General features: G+C 35.7%; 3 protein-coding genes and 1 pseudogene across 3 annotated transcripts; 1 reads left to right on the top strand and 3 right to left on the bottom strand.

Moving 5' to 3' along the window:
- The first annotated feature begins 1,893 nt into the window (after positions 1–1,893).
- On the top strand, positions 1,894–5,806 carry LOC107600117 (prolyl 4-hydroxylase subunit alpha-1-like; annotated as a pseudogene).
- Positions 5,807–7,010: 1,204 nt separating this feature from the next.
- On the bottom strand, positions 7,011–11,143 carry LOC107600116 (protein FEV-like). The gene is made up of 5 exons (XM_016291907.1): positions 11,086–11,143; positions 9,667–9,898; positions 8,303–8,417; positions 7,562–7,631; positions 7,011–7,423 (listed from the first exon to the last, which is right to left on the bottom strand). Exons 1-5 carry the CDS (start codon positions 11,141–11,143, stop codon positions 7,098–7,100), a joined length of 801 nt encoding a protein of 266 aa, XP_016147393.1. The 3' UTR covers positions 7,011–7,097.
- A 6,397-nt stretch (positions 11,144–17,540) lies between these two features.
- pip4p1a (phosphatidylinositol-4,5-bisphosphate 4-phosphatase 1a) lies at positions 17,541–23,071 on the bottom strand. The gene is made up of 7 exons (XM_016291847.1): positions 22,776–23,071; positions 21,033–21,226; positions 20,406–20,512; positions 20,165–20,270; positions 19,934–19,986; positions 18,933–19,023; positions 17,541–18,577 (listed from the first exon to the last, which is right to left on the bottom strand). The coding sequence occupies exons 1-7, from the start codon at positions 22,891–22,893 to the stop codon at positions 18,434–18,436; spliced, it is 813 nt and encodes a 270-aa protein (XP_016147333.1). The 5' UTR covers positions 22,894–23,071; the 3' UTR covers positions 17,541–18,433.
- Positions 23,072–24,358: 1,287 nt separating this feature from the next.
- On the bottom strand, positions 24,359–26,012 carry dnaaf6 (dynein axonemal assembly factor 6). Its single transcript, XM_016291897.1, has 5 exons — positions 25,833–26,012; positions 25,676–25,736; positions 25,257–25,362; positions 25,019–25,101; positions 24,359–24,459 (listed from the first exon to the last, which is right to left on the bottom strand). The coding sequence occupies exons 1-5, from the start codon at positions 25,917–25,919 to the stop codon at positions 24,359–24,361; spliced, it is 438 nt and encodes a 145-aa protein (XP_016147383.1). The 5' UTR covers positions 25,920–26,012.
- Between the last annotated feature and the right edge of the window lie 735 nt (positions 26,013–26,747).

The following is a 26,747-nucleotide window of genomic DNA, read 5'->3' as shown; positions in this document are numbered from 1 at the left end:
AATGGTTAGAGAGTCGGCCTTGTAACCCAAAGGTTGCAAGTTCAAGTCTCCGGTCCAGCAGGAATTGTAGGTGGGGGGAGTGAATAACCAGTGCTCTCTTCCACCTTCAATACCATGACTGAGGTGCCCTTGAGCAAGGCACCGAACCCCCAACTGCTCCCCAGGCACCGCAACATAAATGGCTGCCCACTGCTCTGGGTGTGTGTTCACTGCTGTGTGTGTGCGCACTTAGGATGGGTTAAATGCAGAGCACTAATTCCTAGTATGGGTAACCATACTTGGCCACATGTCACTTCACTTTTCACTTCCAACACAATTATTCGCTAATAGGCTATACTTAGAAGCTTTTTTTATGCACCGAATTTCTTGATAAATAAATCAAATTAATGGTTAAAAAATGTACTTTAGAATCAATATTTTTAGGTGAGAATCGATCATTTCGATACAACAGTATCAGTATCAAAAGGATCGATACTTAAGGATCGATCTGCCCATCCTTAATAGTGCTTTGAAAACTGCATCAGAGCATCGGAGCCGTTGTATCATCCATCCCATCACTATACTTATGTTTGTTTACACTACCAAGTCTCCTATCTCCGATCTCCAGTGTCCAGTTCCATGTCTCCAGCTCCGTGTCTCCATCTCCACGTGCCGTGTGTTCTTCCTACAAGAAAAGAAAGGAAAGTGTTTACCTCTTCATCAAGGCCTGTACACGTGTGTGTGTGGCTCCTCACCTGTCTGATCTTCCTCCTGCTGCATCTTCTATGCTTATCTGATCACCCATCGCCTTATCAATGCTGTTGTGTTCAATAAAGCCTGCTTGAACTTTACTTACCATCTCTCTGGTCTGTGTACCCCTGACACAATTGTGCTGCATGAAATTAATTACATTGTTAGTGAAGTAATTAATTGCATAGTATATTGTGATGTGTCATGATGTCACATTTATGTTCTGTTTTTGGACCTTTGTTGATTATGTATTTCTGCTTCCTTTGGTCCCTGTGTTTCATATTTGATTAGTTCCTGTTTCTTTGGTTGTCTTTAGTTACTGTTATGCCCTATTTGTTCACAGTACTCATTTGTTGATTAGCAAATGTGTATTTATAGCCCGCAGTTTTTAATTGTAGTTTGTTCTTATCTATGCTATGTGGAGTTGTTGTTGTTAGATTGCAGAGACTTTGTTCTCCAGTGCAGGTGTTTTTTAATTTGATTGTAAAAATCACTGCTGTGATTTAGATCCTGCCTCCTTGTTCCTGCAACCAGCTGACTGATATATGAGAGCTCATCACCGTAATATTTCACTTTTGTATTTGATCTCAGAAAACTGGTTTACCGAGAAACTATAAAGCGGGCAGATACAGGTGTGTCTCTGAAAAGATGCAAATACATGACCTGTGTTTAAGCTCAGTTTCACTTCAAGATACACATTCACAAGTTGCATTTGAGGTATTAAAAAAATCTGAAAGGAACTGATGTTTGTGATGTGTTTTTGGACCGTCTTTTAGACCCTTTTTCATCATACTGCTAATTATGTAAAAATGTATGATGTAAGTGTATTAATACCTAACAAATGCTCTATGACAGTTAAGTGTAGGTTGTTTTATAGATCAAATTGCACAGCTTTTTGAGAAGAACAACCTTCTGATGAGCTTCAGTCAGTGCATTGCTGCTGTAGAAAAGAATGTGGAGACAATGAGGAGGTGAAAACATTTTCATTACCTATGCCATTAATTTCCAAGATTAATGTTTATTTATTATTAAAAAGCATTCAATTTTACAACAGTTGTTTACAATCTCATATGTATTTTCAGGACAAAAATTATGCTATTAATATTTTTAATATATATTTTTTATAATATTTAACACTCTGACTCTGAGGACCCTGAAAAAATCATGAGAGTCCCCGTGGCAGCTTACAAATTCCTCAGACAACTGAGAAATGATTTGATACATATTGTAGAAAACAACCAACCAAGTCTTCAATGTGAAGAGCATCACGATGAGTTGAAGGCAATGATCCCACTCCTGGAAGACTTAGATGGTGCAGCTTCAAAACTGATCAGACTGCAAGAGATCTACAAACTCCAGAAGACATCACAAATGGTGAAATGTCTGCAATTTTGCAACAATGCAGTTTCACTGAGAGTTTCACTTTTTATTTCCTTCAAAAATTAGCTTCAATCTGTTTTGATTTCACAGGCACGTCTCTAAATGCAGATGAAGCTCACCATGTTGGGTGGGTTGCTTATAACGAGAGAAAATTCCAGCATGCCTTTCTCTGGTTTCTGTACAGTCTCAACACATCAAAAGAATACCCAAGCACTATGGAGGAAGAATTGTTCAACTACCTATACTCATTCAGCCTATTATTTTGGCAGCCTACCTCGAATACTTCATCCAACAGCCTCTAAATCGTGAACTTGTGGTGTCCTAAAGTTTATTATAATATTTTTATATTTGAAGTTGCCAGACAGTTTTACCAAATTGTTGTGATTCAAGTCATAAACATGTTTGTCTCAGATCCAACTAATTATGAAGTCAGAGATAAGCTGAACAGACTCCTTCACTTCCTGAGAACTTCAATCTCTGACCTATTCACACTGAACAAAGTGTCAAGTAAATATGAGACACTGTGCCGAGGAGAGGTTGATGAGAGGGCAAGTGCAACATCTAAAAATTAAATCATTATTTGACATTAAATTAAAACAGTCAATGTGAAGCTTTGTGTAATGACTGGATGTTTATATTTTTTAAAAATCAGACCTCCAAGAGGCTATGAGACACTGTGCCGAGGAGAGGTTGATGAGAGGGCAAGTGCAACATCTTTGATGAGAGGGCAAATTAAATCATTATTTGACATGAAATTAAAACAGTCAATGTGAAGCTTTGTGTAATGACTGGATGTTTATATTTTTTAAAAATCAGACCTCCAAGAGGCCACTGTCCTGTAGGTACAGCACAGCTGGAGGAAACCCCAGACTGATGTATGCACCTGTGAAAGAGGAAGTGGAGTGGGACGAGCCTCGAATCATCAGATGTCATGACATTATTTCAGACAGAGAGATAGAGTTTCTGAAGAATGTCTCCAGTGAATATTTAACACACATACAAAGACTACAATATTTATTTGCTGTTATTGCCAGTATAATTAGTGTCTCATTTCTTGTTGATACTGATTAATTGTGCTATTCAGTGGGCATAATGATGCTTTATTGTGCCATTCAATGGGCAAAAATGTGCCACTCCTTTAAAATGATCAGGTTTGGCCCCGTGGTTCTAGTGAAAACAAATTTCAGTGCTTTGGCATCTAATGACTAGAGATTTGTGTGCTTCCAACTTCTCGAAGGTTCATAAAGTAACTATAAGACTACAATATTTATTTGCTGTTATTGCCAGTATAATTAGTGTCTAATTTCTTGTTGATACTGATTAATTGTGCTATTCAGTGGGCATAATGATGCTTTATTGTGCCATTCAATGGGCAAAAATGTGCACACTCCTTTAAAATGATCAGGTTTGGCCCCGTGGTTCTAGTGAAAACAAATTTCAGTGCTTTGGCATCTAATGACTAGAGATTTGTGTGCTTCCAACTTCTCGAAGGTTCATAAAGTAACTATGTACTGGGAAATCTTGCACAGACTCAAACCCCATTGAAAATCTTCGGCAATACTGTTGGCCCAGGCCAGACTGTTCAACAAGCATACTGTATTTGTGTCATTCAGGTACTTTTGGCCGTATGGTATATATATTTATATTTAATGTTTAATTTCTTGTGGTCTAGTTTTCTAGGTCTCAGACTGGACAGGGCACAGTCTCAAACATCCGTGTTTCTCAAAGGTGATAACCTCATTTGAAGGATCATCCAAAAATCACGTTAACATCATGTTAAAGAAATAATTCAGTCATAATTCATATGCTGTATATCCATCCATCATACCCATCATATATATTTATATAAATATATACATTAATTTATACAGCTTGCATTTACAGATTACGTATACAACTAGCTTTTATATGAATTAACAATAGTCTAGAATAAAAAGTGCTGTAAAAGTACATTTGTTTGTTAATGTGTATTTCTTAGTGTACATTGTTAATTCATGATACTAATGCTGACAAATTGAACTTTATTGTAAATTGCTTCTGAAAAAGTTTTTGTTGTTGTTGTTTTCATTGTTTTTCTGTAAGAGGATGAGAATGTTGCTTGCATCAATCAGCGTATTGCGGACATCACAGGACTAAGAACCAACAAATCAGCTGAAGAACTACATGTATGGTCACAGTAAGAAAGAAATCACCTGTTTATGCACAGGCAATATCTTTTCTTTACTGTTTAACAAAATTTTGCACACAAAATAATTAAATAAACTACAGGTTAGTCTACTCTTCTATAACATTTACCAAAGCTCACATATTAGCTTTGAGGGCTGATATATAATTTATTTATCTATCATTTATATTTTTTGTAATTATTTTATACAATTTAATAATTCTTTTTAATTATTAATTTTATATTTGCTTTTTAATAAATTAACATGTTTTTCCTCTGTGAAATATAATGGTGCAATCATTTTCCAGGTTCAGAATTATGGGATTGGTGGCAGATATGAATCACATTATGATGTAGAGGTAAGATTACTGTACTAAAATACAGGCATGACTTTGTATCAGTCAAACCTGGAAATCACCATGGATTCCCTCAGGAATTTCTTCATGGTGTGGGATTTATGAAAACAAAAAGCAATCCGCATGCCAATTTCAAACAAGTTTAAAGTCCAAGATTTATTGAGAAAATATTTTACTGAACGTTTTCATATAAAGTGACAGCAAAATACAAAAGTGCAATAAGAAAAAAGGGATTTATGAGTTAAATACAGTCTGTGGTTATCCATTCTTAAAGAAACTGTCCTGTTGCCTTTGATCCCTTTTTTATGTCACAAATAATATGCTTTATTCACAACCAGTTGTCCACCCATGCTTCAATAACACATTCTAATATGTTCTGCTCTAATAGCTCCATTTTGTCAATGAATAGCTCTATTTTGTGTCAATGAGAGATTGATTATATATAATCTGAATCATTGAAAGATTGAATCATTGCAAGATAACTTAATGTTTGATCTCACAGAATGATGAGAATGAAAGGATCGCTACATTCTTCATTTATGTAAATATTGCCCTGTTCATTAGCCCAAAAGGAATTATAAACATTGTAGGCCTACATTATAAATTTATCTAACTATTCATATTACCCGAGTTGTACTATGAGCAATAAGTCATGTCCTGTGTCTGTAGATGAGTGATGTGCAGATAGGGGGCGCCACTGTGTTTCCTAAAGCTGGAGTTGCATTGAAGCCAATAAAGGTAAACCCTCAAATCACTGCTCTATATGGTATTTTAGAATAATTTAAGAAAAATGTATACATCAGTTTTCTGCTGTATAAGGGTTCAGCTGTGTTTTGGTTCAACCTCCGCAAGAATGGAGATGTGGGTTTGTATACAGAGCATGCTGTATGCCCTGTCTTAAGGGGTAACAAATGGGGTAGGTTTTTAAAGAACTTGATTACTTTTCTATTGTGTATCTTCTGTAATGTACATATAAATAAATATGACATTTTATTTCAGTTTCATATGACTATACTGTATATATATATATATATATATATATATATATATATATATATATATATATAATTTTTATTTTTTTCTGGCGTCTTTTCAGTGGCTAATAAATGGATCTGTGAGTTTGGACAGGAGTTCAGGAGACCCTGTTCTTTATCATACTGGGAGTGAAAGACACTGAAACCATGCAGAAATCATATGAAGTGAATCTGTACTACAGAAGTATCTGTTATATTTATTATGTGTCATATTAGTTTTTAGATAGCATCATAGTAGCATGTATTACTGTTTAGGTGCCAGTAATGTTAGTAATATTTAATATGCAATAGTAATATACAATAAAAAAATTAAATAGATTAAAATAAAGTTTTAGCAAGATATAATAACATCACCTGAGTGGATCAGCAGCCAGTAAGGAGTTATTCCTGAAAAAAGTGAAGTGAAGTGATGTGTGGTCAAGTATGGTGACCCATACTCGGAATTAGTGCTCTGAATTTACCCATCCAAAGTGCACACACACAGCTGTGAACACACACACCGTGAACACACACCCGGAGCAGTGGGCAGCCATTTATGCTGCGGCGCCCGGGGAGCAGTTGGGGGTTCGGTGCCTTGCTCAAGGGCACCTCAGTCGTGGTATTGAAGGTGGGCGAGAGCACTGTACATTCACTCCCCCCACAATCCCTGCCGGTAAGAGACTCGAACCCACAACCAATGGGTTATGAGTGCAACTCTCTAACCATTAGGCCACAACTTCCCCACAAAGAGTTGCTATTGCATTCTTTGCAGTTACATTTAAAGCTTAATTTGAAATGTTTTCTTTTCAGTTTGTGCTGGAATGATGATTGACATGTTTTGCAAGTTAAAAAATAAAAATGTGTCCTCCCCGTCTGCAAACAGAAGATTCTGCCCCTTTAATCGCTAATGCTAAAATGCCCTTTTGGTCATATCAAGGTGCCCCTGAAACATGATTTCTAGAAGTTCAGAAGTAAGAAATTCATATTGTTAGCTTATACTGTACAGGATCTGCAGGGTGTGTGTGTGTGTGCGTGTGGTGTGTATATAAGTTCAATCATGTATCTTCTAGCAATTATATTGCTACACGGCTCAAGCTGATTAGCCTCTGTTGATTTGCTTTCTCAACGTTCAAATAGTCAAACCTGCAAAATCAGCAATCATCCAGTGAGTGCCAAATTTATTTACTCCCAACAAAATATAAAATCCATAAAGAAAACCATCTTTATTTAACAATGTGTTATTAGACAGACACTTTATATTTTAGACTCAATTAAAATGTTTTGCAGATAAATTACTTTTCCAATTATTCATACGCATGTTCTCTTGTCTCTTTAAGTTGATAGGGTCAAATATATAAAGTGCTTTGCTCTCAACCTGCCAATAAGGATTTATAAACTTACAAACAACAACAAAAAAAGATAATTATATTAAAACCAATAATAGTACTAAAACGTTTACTGCATGGTCTCAGGAAATATTTTTATGTTGTCTTGGTTGTCATGATTTTTGTCTTGTGGTCCACTTTTAATCCTCTCTTGTAATCCCATGACTCTGTTGAGAGGCCACTCTGTGCTGCTTTTGACTGGCCAGTTTAAAGTCTGTGTGAACTGAAGGGCAGAGTTGAAAGGTGACAGGCGGGAGAGCTCTGATAGGTTAGTCCCTGAGGGAGGTGGGCCAGAAAAGAAGGGAAACTGCCTTTGGATTGGATGTGTCTGGGGAAAGGGGAGAGGTTTGGGGAAGCTGTACGGCAGGAAAAGGGGATGAGAAATTGACTGAACAGCTGTCCACAGACAACATGCACACAGAGAAAAATAATGTCAATGTTAAAAACGGAATCAAATTTTCAGTGCTGTTTGCTCAAATCAGTGATTTCAAATAAACAATATTTTGTTGTTCAAAGGTCAGCAATGACACTTACCCCTGTCAATAGAAGGCTGGTAGAAGGAAAGCTGAGAAGGAAAGGCAGTGAAAGGGACAGATGTTGTATTCTGAAAAAAATTTGGAGATAAAAATAACAGTTATTATAATTTACTCAAAATTGCAGCTATGCAATAAAACATTTAAAGTGCCCCTATTGTGGATTTTTGAAAATGATCTTTCATGAAGTGTGTTACACAGCTCTAAGTGAATGAAAACATCCTGCAAAGTTTTAAATCTGAAAGTGCACCGTGTATAAAGTTATTGTCTCTTAAAAAAAAGAGTCGACTCTGAATCATTGAAACGAGTCGTTTTTAAAACGAATCCCAAGCCGTTTCATGTTGACGTCAACATGAAACATTAGCATATTGCCCGCCCACTTGTTGCCTGTGCAGACCCGGGAAAATTTGAAAATGCAAATTCATTCTTTGCCACTATGGTGCTGCTTTTGTAACCATAAAAATAGCTGTTTCCCGGTAACGGCTGTACACAAAGCAGCACTGCGCTCACAAACACAGCTTTATCAGGCATTACAGGCATAATGATATGGAAATAAAATCGACCAATTGGAATCGTTTGGGAGTCGTTGAGCAAATAAGGTAAAAATAAATGCATAATATAAGAGAATGAAAGTGTTTTTTGACCTTGCATGCATGTCAGCCTGTTGTTGGGGACTCCCAAAACCAGAATATGAACCTTTCATAACCCATAATAGGGGCACTTTAAAAACACTTTCACGTACCTGTGGGCAGGTTGGAAGACTTGGGTAATTCACTAAGATTAGTTTACTGAAGTTAAACTTGTAGGTGAAACGTTTTCCTTTGGTCTTGTGCAAAATTCGCTTATTATAATAATACCTAAGAAAAAAAAAAGAAGATGTCAAACTAGGTGTCAGTCAACTGATAAAATATCATAAAAATTATGCATTTGTATATGTTTCTGTATTTTTGTATGTATGAAAGTGCATTGCATATATTTATATGTAAATATGTATATGTATTTTATATATATATATATATATACACACAGTGTGTGCATAACTATTAGGCACGTTGATATTCTGATGTGAGTTCATTTTTACTCAATCTCCTATCCTCCTATATAAAGTCTGTCTTGCAGAGATTGACTGAAAATGAGCTCTTAACTCATCTGGCTATTAAGCCTATAAAAAATGAGTCTTCATATATTTCACAACACCTCAGCATGTTATTCTTATTAAGTGAGGGTCACCTCTGACACCTTGCACTTCTGGAGACTCCAGAGTAGGTTGCAGTTCTGGAAAATGGTGGCGCTGGAGACTAAATGCTTCCTGATGGCTTTACACCTAATTCTTCACATTCATTCTTAATTCTTTTGCAGTTAAAATGTGTATTTTCTTCTCCACCTGTTTTTTCTGACCCCGCTGACCCAATGAGCATTTCGCTGTCCACTGGTCATGTCTTAACTTTGCAATTTCTGTATTGCATTAGTTTTGAATATTTTCTCATGGGGATTTAATAATTTTGGACTTTTCAGTCTGAGTTAAATCTCTTTTTTGGCTCATTTTATCTGTAAAAGAAAACCTGCCTAATAGTTCTGCACACCTGAATATAAGGAATTTTTCACTTCCAGCCTTCATGGACAATTATATATCACTTATAAATGATTAAATACAAAATTAATAGTAGTTATTAAGATTAATTTGGTTTGGAATTGGTCAAATGTGCTTGGAAAAAAATATGATCAGAATATCAACGTGTCTAATAATTATGCACAGTTATAGTAAACAAATAAGTCATGGAATTAATTATAACATTATTTATTATAAAATACATATTATAACATAACATTTATTAATCCTAAAGCTGAATTTGTTATTATAGATATCCTGTTAACATACTTTAGGTGTATGTATCTTTGTGGTACATACAGTATATCAATATTTTTTTCATATAACAGCTTTTCTGTGTTTTTTCTCTATAAACCTGGAGATAAGTGGGACAGTCATGCAAACTTACAATACTATAATATATTATTCTTTAAATAGGTCTAATTATATATCTCAATATTATAGCAAGTATACATCTCAATATATAATTTTATATATATGAATGTCAGTGCATGTACCTTAAAGCTCTGCTGAGTTTGTCGTAATTCATGTGCGGCTTGCCCTTCCTCTCCCCCCACAGTTTAGCCAATCTCTCTGGGTCTCTGATCACAAACTCTCCCCATTCGCTGCCCCACGTGATCGCTCCGCCTTCGCCACGCCCCAACAGCTCCAACAGGAAGTGCCATAACTGCACCTGCCGCGAGCCAGGAGACCACGCTGGTTTATACGCCCAATCAGGGAACAGCACTGCTGAGGGAAACAAGAATGCGCTGCTTAAAGGGGTCATATGATGCGATTTCAATTTTTCCTTTCTCTTTGGAGTGTTACAAGCTCTTGGTGCATAAAGAAGATCTGTAAAGTTGCAAAGACTAAAGTCTCAAATCCAGAGATATTCTTTATAAAAGTTAAGAGTCAGCCACGCCTACCTAAAACGGCTCGTTCTAACACGCCCCCACATATCTACCTCACTATGTGGGAAGATTTGCATAACGCCGCCCAAATGTTCACGCAAAGAAAGAAGGCATAACTTTTATTCTCGCTGTAGTATTGTTGTTGTTGTTGCCGCCGCCGCCATGTCGTGAAGACACTGTGTTTTTCGTTGTGAAAGCGAAACTACTTTGTTTGGTCTTCCAAAAGAGGACACGACTACAAATCAGTGGTATTTACAACACTGTTCCAGAACACTTCAACCCAAATATTCAGATGTGTGCAGCACATTTTATGGAGGACTGTTTACTTACAGTATGTGGAAAATAATGTTTTTTTTTCTTTAAACCGCATAAACACATTTCATTACACCAAATACACAAAATAATGTTCTTTTTAGCAGCATCATATGACCCCTTTAAAAGATAGAAACAGTAATTAGGAAGAAGTCAGTCAAAATGGTTGAGGGGAATGACACACCAAAGCTTCCAATCCAAAATGTTTCGAACTGTAATCTATATTTTCCCATACATCGTGTGCAAGGATGTTTCTGGACATTCAGTAGCCTAGCCTGTTATTTTCTTGCACTCAGCCAACCAACCAAAATAAACAATTCAGAATAATATCCTATAATACGCCTACTGTTCACCAAAACCGTTAATGTGATCTCCTTTAGTTTTAAAGTAGGCTATAATTTGGCAAATACGGTTGGTGAAGAAGAGACATGCATTTTTTTTTGTCATGATAACGGATTAATTCTGTAGTTAAATTTAATCACATTTTTTCGTTCTCCAACCAGACTTGTGCCTTATTATATGCATATACTTTTTGCTTTGGTGCATTTGATCAGCATGCGTTTCTAGGTCAAATGATAGAGCAAGTGATATGTATGCAATATAGTTAAGAAACAATGCAGTTATTCAACTGAATATATGGAATTAGTAATGTTTAACAATCAAATCCGGCTGTGCACTGCTCAAACACACACACACACAAACATATCCACTTACTTCTGCTCCAGTAACTCGAGGGAAAAGGACCCAGAGAGGAATTACAATTACACTCCATCTGTAAGATATTAATATCTTCATCATCTTCTTCATCATCTGAACTCAGAGAATAAAGATGATGCTTCTTTATTCCCTGAGTTCAGTTAAATCATTGCGTGAAAATAAGAAGCAATTCGATTGTTTGGAATCTCATTACTTCCAGCAGTTTCAGTTTTTGTCATTGCATGCAGGACTGTTTTCGCGGGTTTGGCTAAATATTGCAAATAAAATTAGATTATTGACCTATGAGATGCTTTTCAGTGTCATTCGATCTGTTGTTTAGTTACATATTTTGTATGCGGCCGATAATGTCAGACTTTCAAAGATTTCAGAATGTTAAAATAAATAAATAATTTTGAGAATGAGCTATTGTAGACTACGTGTCCATCAAATGCGTCAACACTTTTAGCCTATTCTATATGACCGTTTGTTCCGTTTTTAAATAAATATTAAAATCAAATTATTTACATTTTTTTATTTAGACATTGTAAATTATTTCTTTAAAACATTATACTACTATACTTTAAAACAAAAATATGATATGAAATCACTAAATAAGCACTAATATAAAAAAAATTAAAAAGAGGAAAATCTGTTAAAAATTCTAAATTTAAATTTGGTTAAATCAAGGTATCAATAGGTCTAATTAATGACTGCTACCAACAAAAACTGCACTAAAACTCAAACAGTATAATGGGAACTACAGACCTAATTAATCATTTGTAAGATCATATGTAAGATCCTGTTAAAGAGAGCTGTTACCTGTTCACTGGAGATGCGCTTTTCTTGAGGAATGATCAGAAGAAAGACACCTGTAACCTCCCACTCTCTATTTATCTTTACCTCTATCCCTTTCTCGCATTTACTGTATTACTGAGATCCTCCCTGATCCCTCCTTCTCTCTACCTCTCTCTCCCAATCCAAACTGACAGGTGATATCCAAGCTTTCCTTTTTGAGGAGGATGTTTTGTATTGGATGTGATTTTGCCTGGTTTAACACACAAGGAGAGAGAGAAAGAGAGAGATCTTAGCTAACATTTAGCTGGTAAAATTAGCTAACTATATAAATTACTTGATGTAATACAGTAGCCTACATTATAGCCAATATAAAAATGTATGTAAAACAATAAAATATAGAATTACTTGTTTTATTGTTACATTTATCCCCCCCCCCCCAAAAAAAAATAAGATGAAAATATAATGTAATATAATATTATAATATATAACATTTAAGCTTTATAAGACCCTAAATGTTTATTATATATTTGTCTCACATCAAAACAAAATCAAATTTTAATACAATTTAATACACATTAACACATCATTATTTTATATAAATACTTTAACAATAAAATAGCATGCAAATTGTTCTCAGTTTCTCTAAAAATCTGGTAAAACTTGGAACTCAAACTAAAGCAGCATTTTCACCAAAGGTGAAATGAATTAAGAGATGAAAGATGATTTCATATCTTTCTGTCTGTCTGTCTACACACACACACACACACACACACGAACTCAGAGAATAAAGATGATGCTTCTTTATTCCCTGAGTTCAGTTAAATCATTGCGTGAAAATAAGAAGCAATTCGATTGTTTGGAATCTCATTACTTCCAGCAGTTTCAGTTTTTGTCATTGCATGCAGGACTGTTTTCGCGGGTTTGGCTAAATATTGCAAATAAAATTAGATTATTGACCTATGAGATGCTTTTCAGTGTCATTCGATCTGTTGTTTAGTTACATATTTTGTATGCGGCCGATAATGTCAGACTTTCAAAGATTTCAGAATGTTAAAATAAATAAATAATTTTGAGAATGAGCTATTGTAGACTACGTGTCCATCAAATGCGTCAACACTTTTAGCCTATTCTATATGACCGTTTGTTCCGTTTTTAAATAAATATTAAAATCAAATTATTTACATTTTTTTATTTAGACATTGTAAATTATTTCTTTAAAACATTATACTACTATACTTTAAAACTAAAATATGATATGAAATCACTAAATAAGCACTAATATAAAAAAAACATTTAAAAAGAGGAAAATCTATTAAAAATTCTAAATTTAAATTTGGTTAAATCAAGGTATCAATAGGTCTAATTAATGACTGCTACCAACAAAAACTGCACTAAAACTCAAACAGTATAATGGGAACTACAGACCTAATTAATCATTTGTAAGATCATATGTAAGATCCTGTTAAAGAGAGCTGTTACCTGTTCACTGGAGATGCGCTTTTCTTGAGGAATGATCAGAAGAAAGACACCTGTAACCTCCCACTCTCTATTTATCTTTACCTCTATCCCTTTCTCGCATTTACTGTATTACTGAGATCCTCCCTGATCCCTCCTTCTCTCTACCTCTCTCTCCCAATCCAAACTGACAGGTGATATCCAAGCTTTCCTTTTTGAGGAGGATGTTTTGTATTGGATGTGATTTTGCCTGGTTTAACACACAAGGAGAGAGAGAAAGAGAGAGATCTTAGCTAACATTTAGCTGGTAAAATTAGCTAACTATATAAATTACTTGATGTAATACAGTAGCCTACATTATAGCCAATATAAAAATGTATGTAAAACAATAAAATATAGAATTACTTGTTTTATTGTTACATTTATCCCCCCCCCCCCAAAAAAAAATAAGATGAAAATATAATGTAATATAATATTATAATATATAACATTTAAGCTTTATAAGACCCTAAATGTTTATTATATATTTGTCTCACATCAAAACAAAATCAAATTTTAATACAATTTAATACACATTAACACATCATTATTTTATATAAATACTTTAACAATAAAATAGCATGCAAATTGTTCTCAGTTTCTCTAAAAATCTGGTAAAACTTGGAACTCAAACTAAAGCAGCATTTTCACCAAAGGTGAAATGAATTAAGAGATGAATGAAAGATGATTTCATATCTGTCTGTCTGTCTACACACACACACACACACACACACACACACACACACTGCAGTGTGACAGGTCACACCGGAGGCTTTTAATTCCAGTGTACACACAAATTCTGGTCCAGACAGACATCAATAATTCATGCTGTTAATTGAGTTGAATGTTATGCTTTTAGCTGTAGAGGACTGTAGGTCATGAGACCTCTGACATTATGGGTACAGTATAGTTATATACAAAATCACAAAGTGCAAATGCACTTTTAAAAAAAAAACTTTAAAAAAAAACATTTACAACTTCTTTGCATTGTCCATCACTCTAATTTAGCATTTTGAATTTAACTCACGTAAGTTTTCTCGCATCTGAACTGTGTGTGTGTGTGTGGGAGGATTAGATGGTCTAAATGAATTGTTTGTTTTAAAGTGGACAGTGCAAAAGCTACTTATACCCCTTCCTCATCAGTTCATCTTATCTTTTCATTCTCATCTCCTCTCCCTTCTCATCCATTCTTCCCAGATCTCCCTCTATCCTTCTTACAGCTGCTTATTGCTGTTCATGCTGAGAGCCGAGAGGAGGAGATTTGCAGATCTGATAGTGTGAGTGTATGTGTAACAGGCGTGACTCCGTGTGTGTGTGTGTGTGTGTGTGTGTGCGCGTGTGTGTGCATAAGGTCACAGGGCTCATCTTTAAGGATGAATCCTGTTATACGTTAGGAGGATAAAAGGCTCTTGTGTGTTTGTGCAAGCTCAGTAATCTCAGATCGGGTTGATTCCATTGGGAACTCACTCTCTCCCCTGAGACACAACAGAGAAAAAGAGAGTTTCTTATCACTGAACTAAATATTTGTTTATAATTCAGCTATATTTTCATTTACATATTTTAATAGTAAATTATTTTGTTAAAATTAATTTACATTTTCTTAGTGATTACGTTTATTGGACTGTTTTAACAACTTTTGATATTACTTAATTTAATGCATTATTCATATATATTTTATATCACTGCAGACCACAAATGCCTTGGCTTATTGTTTAAAAGCATATTCGATTAGAATAGAATTTTTAAAAATGAATCTGCCTTGGCACTGTTTCTTATCCTTGAACTTTTAATGTATTATTGGAATAAAGTATCATTTTAATTTTTATCGTTTCATCTTGTTTTATATTACTTATTTTGAAATGCAATGGCAATATACAGAAAAAAAAGAAAGCACTAGTAACACATTAAACAGGATATTTTTAGTAGAAAAAAATGAAATCGTATTTTCTTGTAAATCTTCAATGTTTTATTTACAACTTTGCAAAATTTACAGTGTAGTTTTAGTAATTTAGTAACAGTAATTTTCTTTACTGTAGATATAAATAAAAAATTGACGTTACTTTATTTTTCCCCCTTTAGTTTTGCATTATATATGTAAAATTATTTTTCTTAGTTATTTCTGCATTATTTATTCACATTCACAATTGTGGAGATGTTTAATTGTCATTTTATTTACATTTTAAATTTAATAAATGTTAATTTTTTAATATTACCCGTTTCCTCCATTTACATTATTAAGATTTTCACTATTCAGTTATGCCAATAAAACAAGAGAAAGAAGTCTTCTCTTAATGACAAAAAAAAAAAACTAATGAATCTTTTTAATTAATTTTCATGACTTCCTTTTTTGGAGAATATATGTCATCTTCCCGGATAGCTCTGCAGAATACTTTAATTTAATTAGCTGTTTAAATAGTTTCTTAACAACTGGACTATTGGTAATTTTACTTTACCTAAGCCACATACTATTTGTAGTTTTTCTTATGGCAATTAAGCACACTAACTTGAACTAAACATAACTAGAATTAGCACAAGAGAGGAGACGTATACAACCTTGTGTGTTAAACAGGATATTTTTAGTAGAAAAAAATGAAATTGTATTTTCTTGTAAATCTTCAATGTTTTATTTACAACTTTGCAAAATTTACAGTGTAGTTTAGTAATTTAGTAACAGTAATTTTTTTTTACTGTAGATATAAATAAAAAATTGACGTTACTTTATTTTTCCCCCTTTAGTTTTGCATTATATATGTAAAATTATTTTTCTTAGTTATTTCTGCATTATTTATTCACATTCACAATTGTGGAGATGTTTAATTGTCATTTTATTTACATTTTAAATTTAATAAATGTTAATTTTTTAATATTACCCGTTTCCTCCATTTACATTATTAAGATTTTCACTATTCAGTTATGCCAATAAAACAAGAGAAAGAAGTCTTCTCTTAATGACAAAAAAAACAAACTAATGAATCTTTTTAATTAATTTTCATGACTTCCTTTTTTGGAGAATATATGTCATCTTCCCGGATAGCTCTGCAGAATACTTTAATTTAATTAGCTGTTTAAATAGTTTCTTAACAACTGGACTATTGGTAATTTTACTTTACCTAAACCACATACTATTTGTAGTTTTTCTTATGGCAATTAAGCACACTAACTTGAACTAAACATAACTAGAATTAGCACAAGAGAGGAGACGTATACAACCTTGTGTGTGCCTATTATGAATCAGGTCTGTTTCACAGAGGTCTCATTCTCAGATCTCTGCTTGCAGACATTTTTGTGGTCAATCTCTAACTCACCTCCAGAAGACTGAACCTCTTTCTATCTGTGTGTGTCCCCAGAACTCTGCTCTTTCTCTTCCATTACTGCTGACAAATCTCTCTCTCTCTGCCTGGCTCAGGGGAGTTGTGGTTTCTAAAAGGTTTCTGTATGTTTCCCGTGCCTCTATCAGTCTGTGTCGAGGAAAATAATATATCCGCCCGAAACAAGAGACAAATGGCCAGAGACATTGAGAGGAAGAGTGCCAAAACTACTGCAGCAAGTGAATCACACACAAACCTTCACAACAATGAGACGCAACACAAGTGTTTTCACTGTTTTATAACTTCATCATCATTTTAATTATGTGTAATCTTAATCTCATATGTAAACAAATTCAGAGGAGACCTCCACCATTGGCCTTCTGCTCTATATAAATAACACCCTGACCTCTTGTTTGGGATTCCAGATGTCCAGACCTGACATTTTCTCTTATGGACAGAATACAGATTCTGATTCCAGATTTGCAGTTAGGACCATATGCATTTAGCATATTTATGAGGAATATAATGCAAGAACATTGGTGATCAGCAATGAGAACATCTCAATTGTGTTTTCCTATCTTTACAAGCACAAACCCACACTGACTCTGAATTCTGACAGAGGAAAACAATCTTGGAGTCTAGAATCCAAATCTAGCGTCTGATTAATCTCATTAGTATCACTTAATCAGGGTTCGAACATAATCAAACTTACAGTACCTGAAAATGACGATTAACTTCACATGAACATGAGAAGAAAGGTAAATGACCCTTTTGATAAAGTCCATGAAACACAGCTGACCTTCCTCACTTTTGTTTCTGCTTTCCAAAGGTACGCGTGGCTGTAATCTCGATATTCGTTCCAGTCAAAACATTATCAGTAGTGATTTTTCAGTAGTGATTTTGCAAATTAAATAAAAACATAAAAAAGTAATCACAGCGTGTTAGAGCTACAGTGCAACTGTTCAGTCATCCATGAAATAAACAACAAATATTTACAAGCAAAATTCACAATTATAAAAAAATACTGTTCTTAACACTCACAACTAAAGAAAAAGAGGGAGAAAGAGTGTGTTTGAGCGCAATTATACACTTGAAGTGTTTTTGAAAAACCAGTTACACAATGGTTTTGCGCATTTGTTAATCATGTTCTGGTCCAAATGATTTGAATTAGCAGTGTTTGTACAGAGAAACAGGCAATGTGACGGAACATACAGGTGTGTGTGTGTGGTTTTGGAACACCCTCTAGTGGAGATCAACCTGTACTTCCTTTCTTTGTAAGGCTTCTGAGCTTATTTGGACACTAGAGAGGCAGCTAATGTTGTGCTGAAGGTTTGAATGCGGTTGAATTGGAATCTTTTCTGTAATGTAGCGTAGTTCATTTAAGATGTACATAGAGAGTTATGCGTGTTTGAGAGCATGTGGCTTATTCTTTATATGTGTGTAAATGGTTCAAACTGAGGGAGCATTTGGAATCATAACCTCACGTTTGCATGTAACCAGGAGTAACAAGTCCGTTTATATTCACAGATGAAAACACATCCAAAGAAAGCTTCTGAATAAAAATAAGTTTAAAACACTAATCTTCTTTGCCATAATAGCTTTTTATCACGTGTTTCTCAAGCCTGGATTTTACTTTGACCCTTCATTACAGCCTTCACAATCAAGCTTTAAGAGTTAACCATGATTCTCTCTAGCTCTTTTCCTGTGGACTTTATTTTTTCCCACCACCCCTAATCTCAGCCCCCCTCTCTTGCTGTGTCTCTCTCTCTCTATGTGAGGTTGTGGAGAGGTTGGCTGACCCTCATGCAGCTCCAGTAAAGTGCCCTGGCCAGCGTCAACACCACCAGCAACAACACCGCCGCCCAGGAGGCATAAATACCCCTGTACACACGTGCCTGGGACCACGTCCCTGCCTAGAGACAAACACAGACAGATTTTTAGTTCAACTTGTAACACTTTACAACAAAGTTTAAACACCAGGCATCACCAAAAATATTTAAACAGTTGTTATGATGATCAGCAGTGGACAAATAGATAATTAGATGGGTGACAATAAACAACAGTGTATTTAAAGTTGATAATTTGAACTATTGTTAATTCATACATTTGGGACTCTTTGAAATAGTAACATACACATCTAATAAAAAAAACAACAGAAATGGTTCAGATTAAGTGACGTGACAATTGTGTAGTCAAAGAATAAAATACAAAAAAAATATACATGCATGCATATATATGGTGAATAAATATACTAAAGTGCACACTCACAATCAGACCAGCAGCTGCAATGCTAAATAGCAAGCACAACAGGTAACACCACAGACTCCGCCTCCTCGGATATCTCTGGCCAATTGAAGATCTGGTGAGGAAAGATACCAGGAAGAGACCAATCAGAGTAACAGTAGGGTTAATGCATAATGAAACATGCAACACTATTTAAAGGTACAGTGTGAAATTTCTCTCCCACTAGCATCAAAACGCAACATTACAAAAATAATGACTGTTGTTTTTTGAATAAGTATTTTGTTAAATGCCTGAAATAAGGTCTGTGGCTGAGAATTTTTTGTCTTTTGTCTTGAAAAGGGCAGTTGCTAACAAGTGGCTAAATGCAAATACAGATGTTGTCTGGGACATTAAATGTCTTCACTCTCTTCTACTGACTGGCCTGCTTTCACAACCTCATTGTGTTTAGAATGACAATCTTAAAAAAAAGATGAAAGAGCTGAATAATAGGATAATATTGGAGGACACTGAAGTCGTGTGACCATGGTGTAGTTCATAGCCTATGTTTTGCTTTTTATTTTGACAACTGTATTTAGGCTTCAAATTCAAGTGTTAATTTGCGAAAATTATGTAAGAATAATATTGGTCACAGAGTTGTTGTTTTTTTTTTTTGCAATAATCCAAAATCCAATGGAAAATCCTACTTGGTTTTTGTTGAGGGAACCAAGGTGATGCTAACTTCTGGGCCGGCCTACAAAAATATGTCATCACTGCAGTGCTCTATTGGTTGGAGAAACAGTTAGTCCCGCCCCAAACTCATGCCATTGGCTGACCCTATGTTGCTTTGTCTGCATGCTCAAACAAACAGAGCAATGTTTTGACAAGAGCCATAGATATGAGAGAATCAGTCAACGAACAGCTTAATAGTCTATAAGCAATAAGCTAGGACAGGATGTTAAAATGTTATGGGACATTAACTAATAAAAGAGTTTGATTTATTTGGTACATGCGATATGTGTCGTGAATGTTGGCTGAGAAATACTCACACTTTTCTGCAATGGGGACAACGAGCCAGCGTCCTGTCAGTAAATTCAGTCCACTGAAATGTTGAGAAAGTGGTTGAGCAGCTAATGCGAGGCAGTAGCATAAATAAAACAAGAATAAATAGCCATCTGATATTCGACTTGGTGCTGAACCTGAGCCGAGTGATTCAGTCAAGATGTCACTGCAGCGGATAATGATACAGTATGATGTTGCTGTATTATGCATGCATGTACCAGGAAAGTGTTGCTGCAGTGTCCGCAGGAAACTCTAGCTCCAGCAGGTTGTGGTTCTGGACTGGCTGGACCCGGATGGACTGGCCCCAAATTTATGATCCTCTTACTAGTCCAGACAAGCAGACAAACACATTTAATTCTTCACATGCACAATCCTGACTGACAAGATGACGTTTATTAGTGTCAAAGACTTCATTCATTTTAAATTTAACTTTGTCTCCTTCTGTTCTCTCTCTCTTACCAATAAGGCCGAGGGCAGGCGATCCTTTGGGATGTGACCTTGCAGATGAGAAGACAGTTACAAGGACACCGCACATATTTCTTCCCTGCAGGGGCATTCTTTATGGGCTGGAGAGAATGAAGGTTAATGAAAAAAAAACAGAAAGGAGGAGAGAGACACAGTTCATTCTGGTTACCCAAAAATGATAGTGTGTGTGGTTACTACATGAAGTTATTTTAATCAAATTAATTCTACTGTATGTAATGCCTGTAAATAATATGAATCATTCAATGTATATACACTACTGTTCAAAATTAAATACAGTCTTGGTGAGCATAAGAGACTGACCCCAAACTTTTGAATGGTATTTGCTGACAAAAGCCCATAAACCGTCAACCCAATTACATTTAACTGAATCAATTACTCAATTTGTGCATATTCTTGGCATTGATAAAACTGCATTGTTTACAGTCATGACCAATAACAGTATTTTGAATTGAATCAGCTGTAGCATGCAAACAGTCAAACAAGCAGCAAGTCAAAATTTAAGAATTTTACAATTATTCAAAAGTTGACAAGTTAACTAATTAATCCGTCCTGAGTTTTTAAATCATGCATAAAGTGTACATGTGCTCTGTCCTAACTCACTGTAGCTTCATTGCAGACTCCACACTTGACCACATGTTGGTGAATTTTGCCCTCGACGCTGATGAGCGACTGGCACACCCTACAGCTGATGACTGGGGCACTGCCACTCTCTGGAGACGTCAGGGGGGAATATGGTGGAGGGTTCTCGCTCATCAACACAGGGGGTTGAGTCAAGCTCGGGAACGGAGGAAAACCTAAAAAGGAAGAGATTGCCATCGCAGATTATGATAAACAATCATGCAACTTTTACTGCACCAAAAGTCAGGATAAAATTTGAATTCATCCCATCTATTTTCAAATTGCATGATAGAGATCTTATTGTGAACGATTTTTCCATGTATGCGTAATTTTTTACAATCACAACTTCAATGCTGTAAATGTTTCATTTATACAGTACATCCATAATTTCTGCATAACAGCATTAGTATTATCAGTTTGGCAAAGATACTGGAAATATTGTCTCATAAAATGGCGTAAAACATGAAAGTTTCATTTACTTCTGAAAGTTGAAACTGAACACTGAAACTTGCACTTTGGGAAGGTGAAACTGTTCTCTGTCACCCAGGCCATTAGGATTAACAAGAAAATCAGATTTGGTCTCGAGATCTGCTGAAAGGAGCTTTATAAGGAGACTGCTGGAATGTGCCAAGTAGATCATGTACGCATTTGCCTATAAGTGTGGGGGCCACATTTTTGAAAATGTGCTTACAAATACAGTGGAACATATTCAAACTGATTTGTGAGGATATTTGAAGTAGTTTTAACTCTTTGAAAGCTCCCACAATCAAGTCATAAACCCAATGTCAGTGTGATAAAACATAAACATCGTTATGATAAAATTTCACCAGCATCACCACATCAGTTAAAAATCGCCACCACAACATCACCAGAACGCCCTTTAGTAACTTTATATTGGCCCCGCCCGCTCTGCGCAATGATTGGTTGTGGTCTCCTCAGGCAATAATTTCGGGCTTTCTGAATGGTCCGAAGATGTGCTAATCACCTGTGTTTGGGAGTAGCTGGAGTTGGCGGATACGGCAGATTACTGTAAATGTGTAATTACTCCCCGGTAAATGTGGGTAAACAAGGGACACTGGAACCCCTTGTACAGTCGTCTTCAGTCATATGACTAGTTTAGGAAAATACTGCCCCGTTATTATTTGTCAAGGGAAGGCCGATAACAGAACAGTAAACAGACCTGAACAACCCAACAGTGATGCTCATTCATTCATTAGCTGCGCAACAGCCTCTCTGATGGATGACAAAAGTATGCGAGGATCAATTCAACATTATTTGTTTGTCAAAATAATATCATCCTCCGGACGCAGGTGTATCTATATATGTGCAACACATATATCTGCCTCTCCACGGGAAGGCCGATAACAGAACAGTAAACAGACCTGAACAACCCAACAGTGATGCTCATTCATTCATTAGCTGCGCAACAGCCTCTCTGATGGAGGATCAATTCAACATTATTTGTTTGTCAAAATAATATCATCCTCCGGACGCAGGTGTATCTATATATGTGCAACACATATATCTGCCTCTCCATTGCGATCCGCCAGAAAACCATCCGCTCATGTCCTGCTTCCATCATCACCAGCAGCATGCAAAATAAAGCGAATAACCGCACAGAAACTGTACCGAACCTAGATCGTAGTAAATGCACTGGTGTGCGTGAGTGTGTGTGCGCGGCCCGTGACAGCGCAGAAAAGCGCCACGCTCGCTAACGTTACTCACTCTGCGGTTTGTTGGGAGCACCGTGTGGAGCCGCTCCGGGAGACACCCCGCCGTTACCACTGCCCAAAGCTCCATCGCCGAGATCCGAGAGCAACGGGGACCGCTCGCCGTCCGCCATACCGAGAGCGAGGCGTACGAGGGGGAGCGGCGAGAGCTTGTATTGTTGTGCTACCGGAGAGAGTGTGTGGTGTGGAGCCCGCCTGCGTCAAGCGTACGTCCGCTGCTGTGGCAACGCGTGTGCGCATCCGTGCGCTCGGGGGATGTATTGCATGATGCCCATGAGCAATAACGCACGACACGCTGTTTATTCTGTCACTTACAGCCATTTCTAAGATCACTGTATACACAAGAGCTGTGTCTTCTCACAAATGTGTGCAGGCAGAAATGAAGCACATTCTTCTACAGTTTACTTTAAAAATGCCTATAGTAAACACCAGTAATAAAGCATTTATCTGTTCTTTTAGGCTGCTCATTAGAAGAATGTGATCAAATAAAACCTTGCAGTCGTGAATATAAAGATTTTCGTCTTTGCCTGTGATTAGTGAGGTAGTGTAGTCAGGGACTGCTTTGAGGATTTAACACTGTAAAGAATGACATTAAATAATAGATTTTTTTCAACAAAAAAAATTATCCTGAAATGGAACAGTTTGTGGAACCTTTAGACAAAATATAAAAAAAAGAAATAAATGTTTAAAAAAGTTTTTTTTTTTTGTATCATAGTTGATAACAGGCTTCAGTGGCTCCCATGATATAATTTTGCGCAGACAAATATGTAATTCGATGCAGTTGCTGTTATTTGTATGGCCAAAATATAAGTTCTTCTAAGTAATTCTGATAAGCATGTAATGTAAATCAGTGAGATCTTTATAACTTTATAGTGAACAACTTGTATAAAATGCATATAAATACCAGTTATTCTATATCTCCGGATAATATGTCTTATAAAGATGAGTTCTAGATACCCTGGACCACAAAACCAGTCATGAGTCGCATATTTGTAGCAATAGCCAACAATACATTGTATGGGTCAAAATGATTGATTTTTTTTAAATGCCAAAAATCATTTGGATATTAAGTGAAGATTATAAATGAACTTTTCCATGACATTCTAATTTATTGAGATGCACCTGTATGTATAATCTCTTATGACTGGTTTTGTGGTCCAGTGTCACTTTTCTGGTCAAATCTTCTTACTAGCTATGCCAATACAGTTGTATAACTTTTACAGTTTGCTTTAAACTATTATTTGAAAACATAAAGAGAAGCAATCTTGAATTAAAAGGATTTCACCATTTTATTATGCTTAAACTTACAAGAGAATTAAAACAGTTTTATAATACTGAATAACTGGACAGCAATATATTCTTACACAGGCACCTGTTCCTTTCCACTTGGATTGACTTGATTTGGAAACATTTCGTGTTTGTTTCCTGGTTCTAGTGTTAATTGATAAGTGAGGTAACTCATGGGTCATGTTTCATGGGTTGGATTCAAGACTGTCAGTGAAAGGCTGCAGAACTGTATCTGTAGAAGTTGTCCACTGTCTATTCTGAACTGATGCAGCTCATGGTTCAGTCACTCTCTCAGGTCAGGTGGATGCAGTCCATTGGTCTGTTCATGGGCAGTGTGATCTCCAGTTCTTCTCTCTCCACAATGAATCTGGCATTCCCCTCCTGTTTGTGCACTGGGTGAGGCAGGTGAAGGCATTATTGAAGAAACAATAATGTACAGTATGTGGAAAATAATGTGTTTTTTGAACCTTAAACCGCATAAACACATTTCATTACACCAAATACACAAAATAATGTTCTTTTTAGCAACATCATATGACCCCTTTAACAATGTCTTAATGATGGATTTGTTTTATTACAAACACACAGCTTTTCACTTGGCAAGACATTAATTGATCAACGGAAGTTGTATGGATTACTTTTGGATTATTGTGATGTTTCTACCAGCTGTTTGGACTCTCATTCTGAAGGCACCCACTCACTGCAGAGGATCCACTGGTGATCAAGTGGTGTAATGCTAATTTTTTCCAAATCTGTTCCAATAAAGAAACAAACTAATCTTGGATGGCTTGAGGGTGAGTAATTTTTGGGTAATTTATTCTTGGAAGTAAATGTAGCTTTGCTAACACTTTATTTAATAACTCTAATAAAGATGCTATAGTATTTGCTGAATGTTGTATTAATGTTTAAGATTGAATGAGTTAATAATAAGGAGTACCAGCATGCTGTCACAACACATGGATGAGGGGTCCTTTCTACTCAAGCCAAGAAACAAATCTTCAGTCCCAACAGACTGTTTCAGCACAATCTCGTACCTAAACAAACAAAAACATACAGTGAGAGTCCAGCTTACTTACAGCTCATATGTGATTCTGCCATGCATGTATTATCGGCTTTCAAAAATAAAGAATAATCGGTTATCGGTATCGGCCAAAATTTTCATATCGGTGCATCCCTAATTTTGTTTTACTCTGGCTGTGGCTGTGGGTCGTTGAGGTCATCAAAATGTGCTCCCTCAGTCACTTCATCCTCATCCCAGATGTTTTTGCTGTTCTTCTTCACATAGGCAGTGCTACCTAGAGGGAAGAGAGAGATAAAAAGGATATAGAAGGATGCTTTAACGTTCTCAAAAGTGAACCCATGAATAGCAGCATGACAATAGCAAAACATGTGACAAGTTTGAACAAATTCAAAGAAATTATATAACAATTTCAAAATATGTAAATTATTTATAATGTAAATAAAATAAAACATGAAATCATCTATTAAATATTTGTATTATTCTACATATTTATATAAAATTACTTTTAAATATGTATTATAAAATCTATTTATATTTATAAATGACATATTATTGCATTACATCTATGATATATAAATACAGTATACCCTCTTTGCTCTTTTTTTCCGAAATATGTCCCGGGCCCATCCTCGCCATGGGCTTCACTTGCTAAAAAATAATTATAAGGATAATTCAGCGACTTACATCCTTACGCAAACGTTTAACAGTCGACAGTGTAAAACAGCGCTTGTTAGAGCTTCAAACCTGGAGATCTTCTTCCTCATCTTCATGGTTTGGGGAGAGAAGAGCGGACAGCGCCTGGAGATCATGCACGGACGCGAGACCCTCCATCTCTGTTATTGGATAAGTTTGGACTGGAAGATGAAGGTGAGTTTTATATCAACTTTCTTTGTGCTTAGTTTGTTAATGCGTCGCTACGCTGCCCTTCCGGGTAATTTGTTTAGCGTTTCCATGGTGACTGCACTCTGCGTTTTCTTTTTTTCTTTTTTCTTTAGTCATTTATCAGACGCTTTCAAAACGACTTACAAATGAGGACAACAGAAGCAATCAATTGTAGTATTAAAACAACTAAAAACAGACCCAAAACTAAAAGCTAAAACTTTATAAATACTACCTATACACATTTTAAAAATAAAGAGATTCAATCAAAATGACAAATGCATACAACAAAATTTCTAAACTTAACATTTCAATGAAAAACAAAAAATAAAGCTAAAAACAATTTAAAATATTAAAGAACAAAAGGTATAAGAGTATAATAATGATTCTAACATAACATAACACTAAGATACAGACATAATAAATTCAGACATAATGTAACTAAAATTAAAATAAATAACAAATACAAATAATACAAATCAAATGACAGTAGTTTATCAGTAATCCTAAAAAATAACACTGCCAAACACACATGCTAAAAAACAACAACTTACTGACACATAGTAAGAAATGGTTATACAAACTTAAACAGAAGCGAAACAAGTAATAGGAAAGAGGAGAAATAAAAAGCGTTACTTATCCTTTGCCGGTGTCCTGCCCGGTGGAGTCGCATGATAGAGTCGATGGTCTTTACACTCTTCGGTCTGCACACGAGGAGGCTTTCACGTGATGGCTGCCGCGGTAAACTAAGCTTTTTTATACCCGTCTAACAAAATACTA

The sequence above is a fragment of the Sinocyclocheilus grahami genome, unplaced genomic scaffold (genome assembly GCF_001515645.1).
Source record: "Sinocyclocheilus grahami isolate Dianchi unplaced genomic scaffold, SAMN03320097.WGS_v1.1 scaffold277.1, whole genome shotgun sequence".
Taxonomy (NCBI): Eukaryota; Metazoa; Chordata; class Actinopteri; order Cypriniformes; family Cyprinidae; genus Sinocyclocheilus; species Sinocyclocheilus grahami.
Note: the sequence above shows the minus strand (reverse complement) of the source record. Positions and strands in the feature narration are given on the sequence as shown.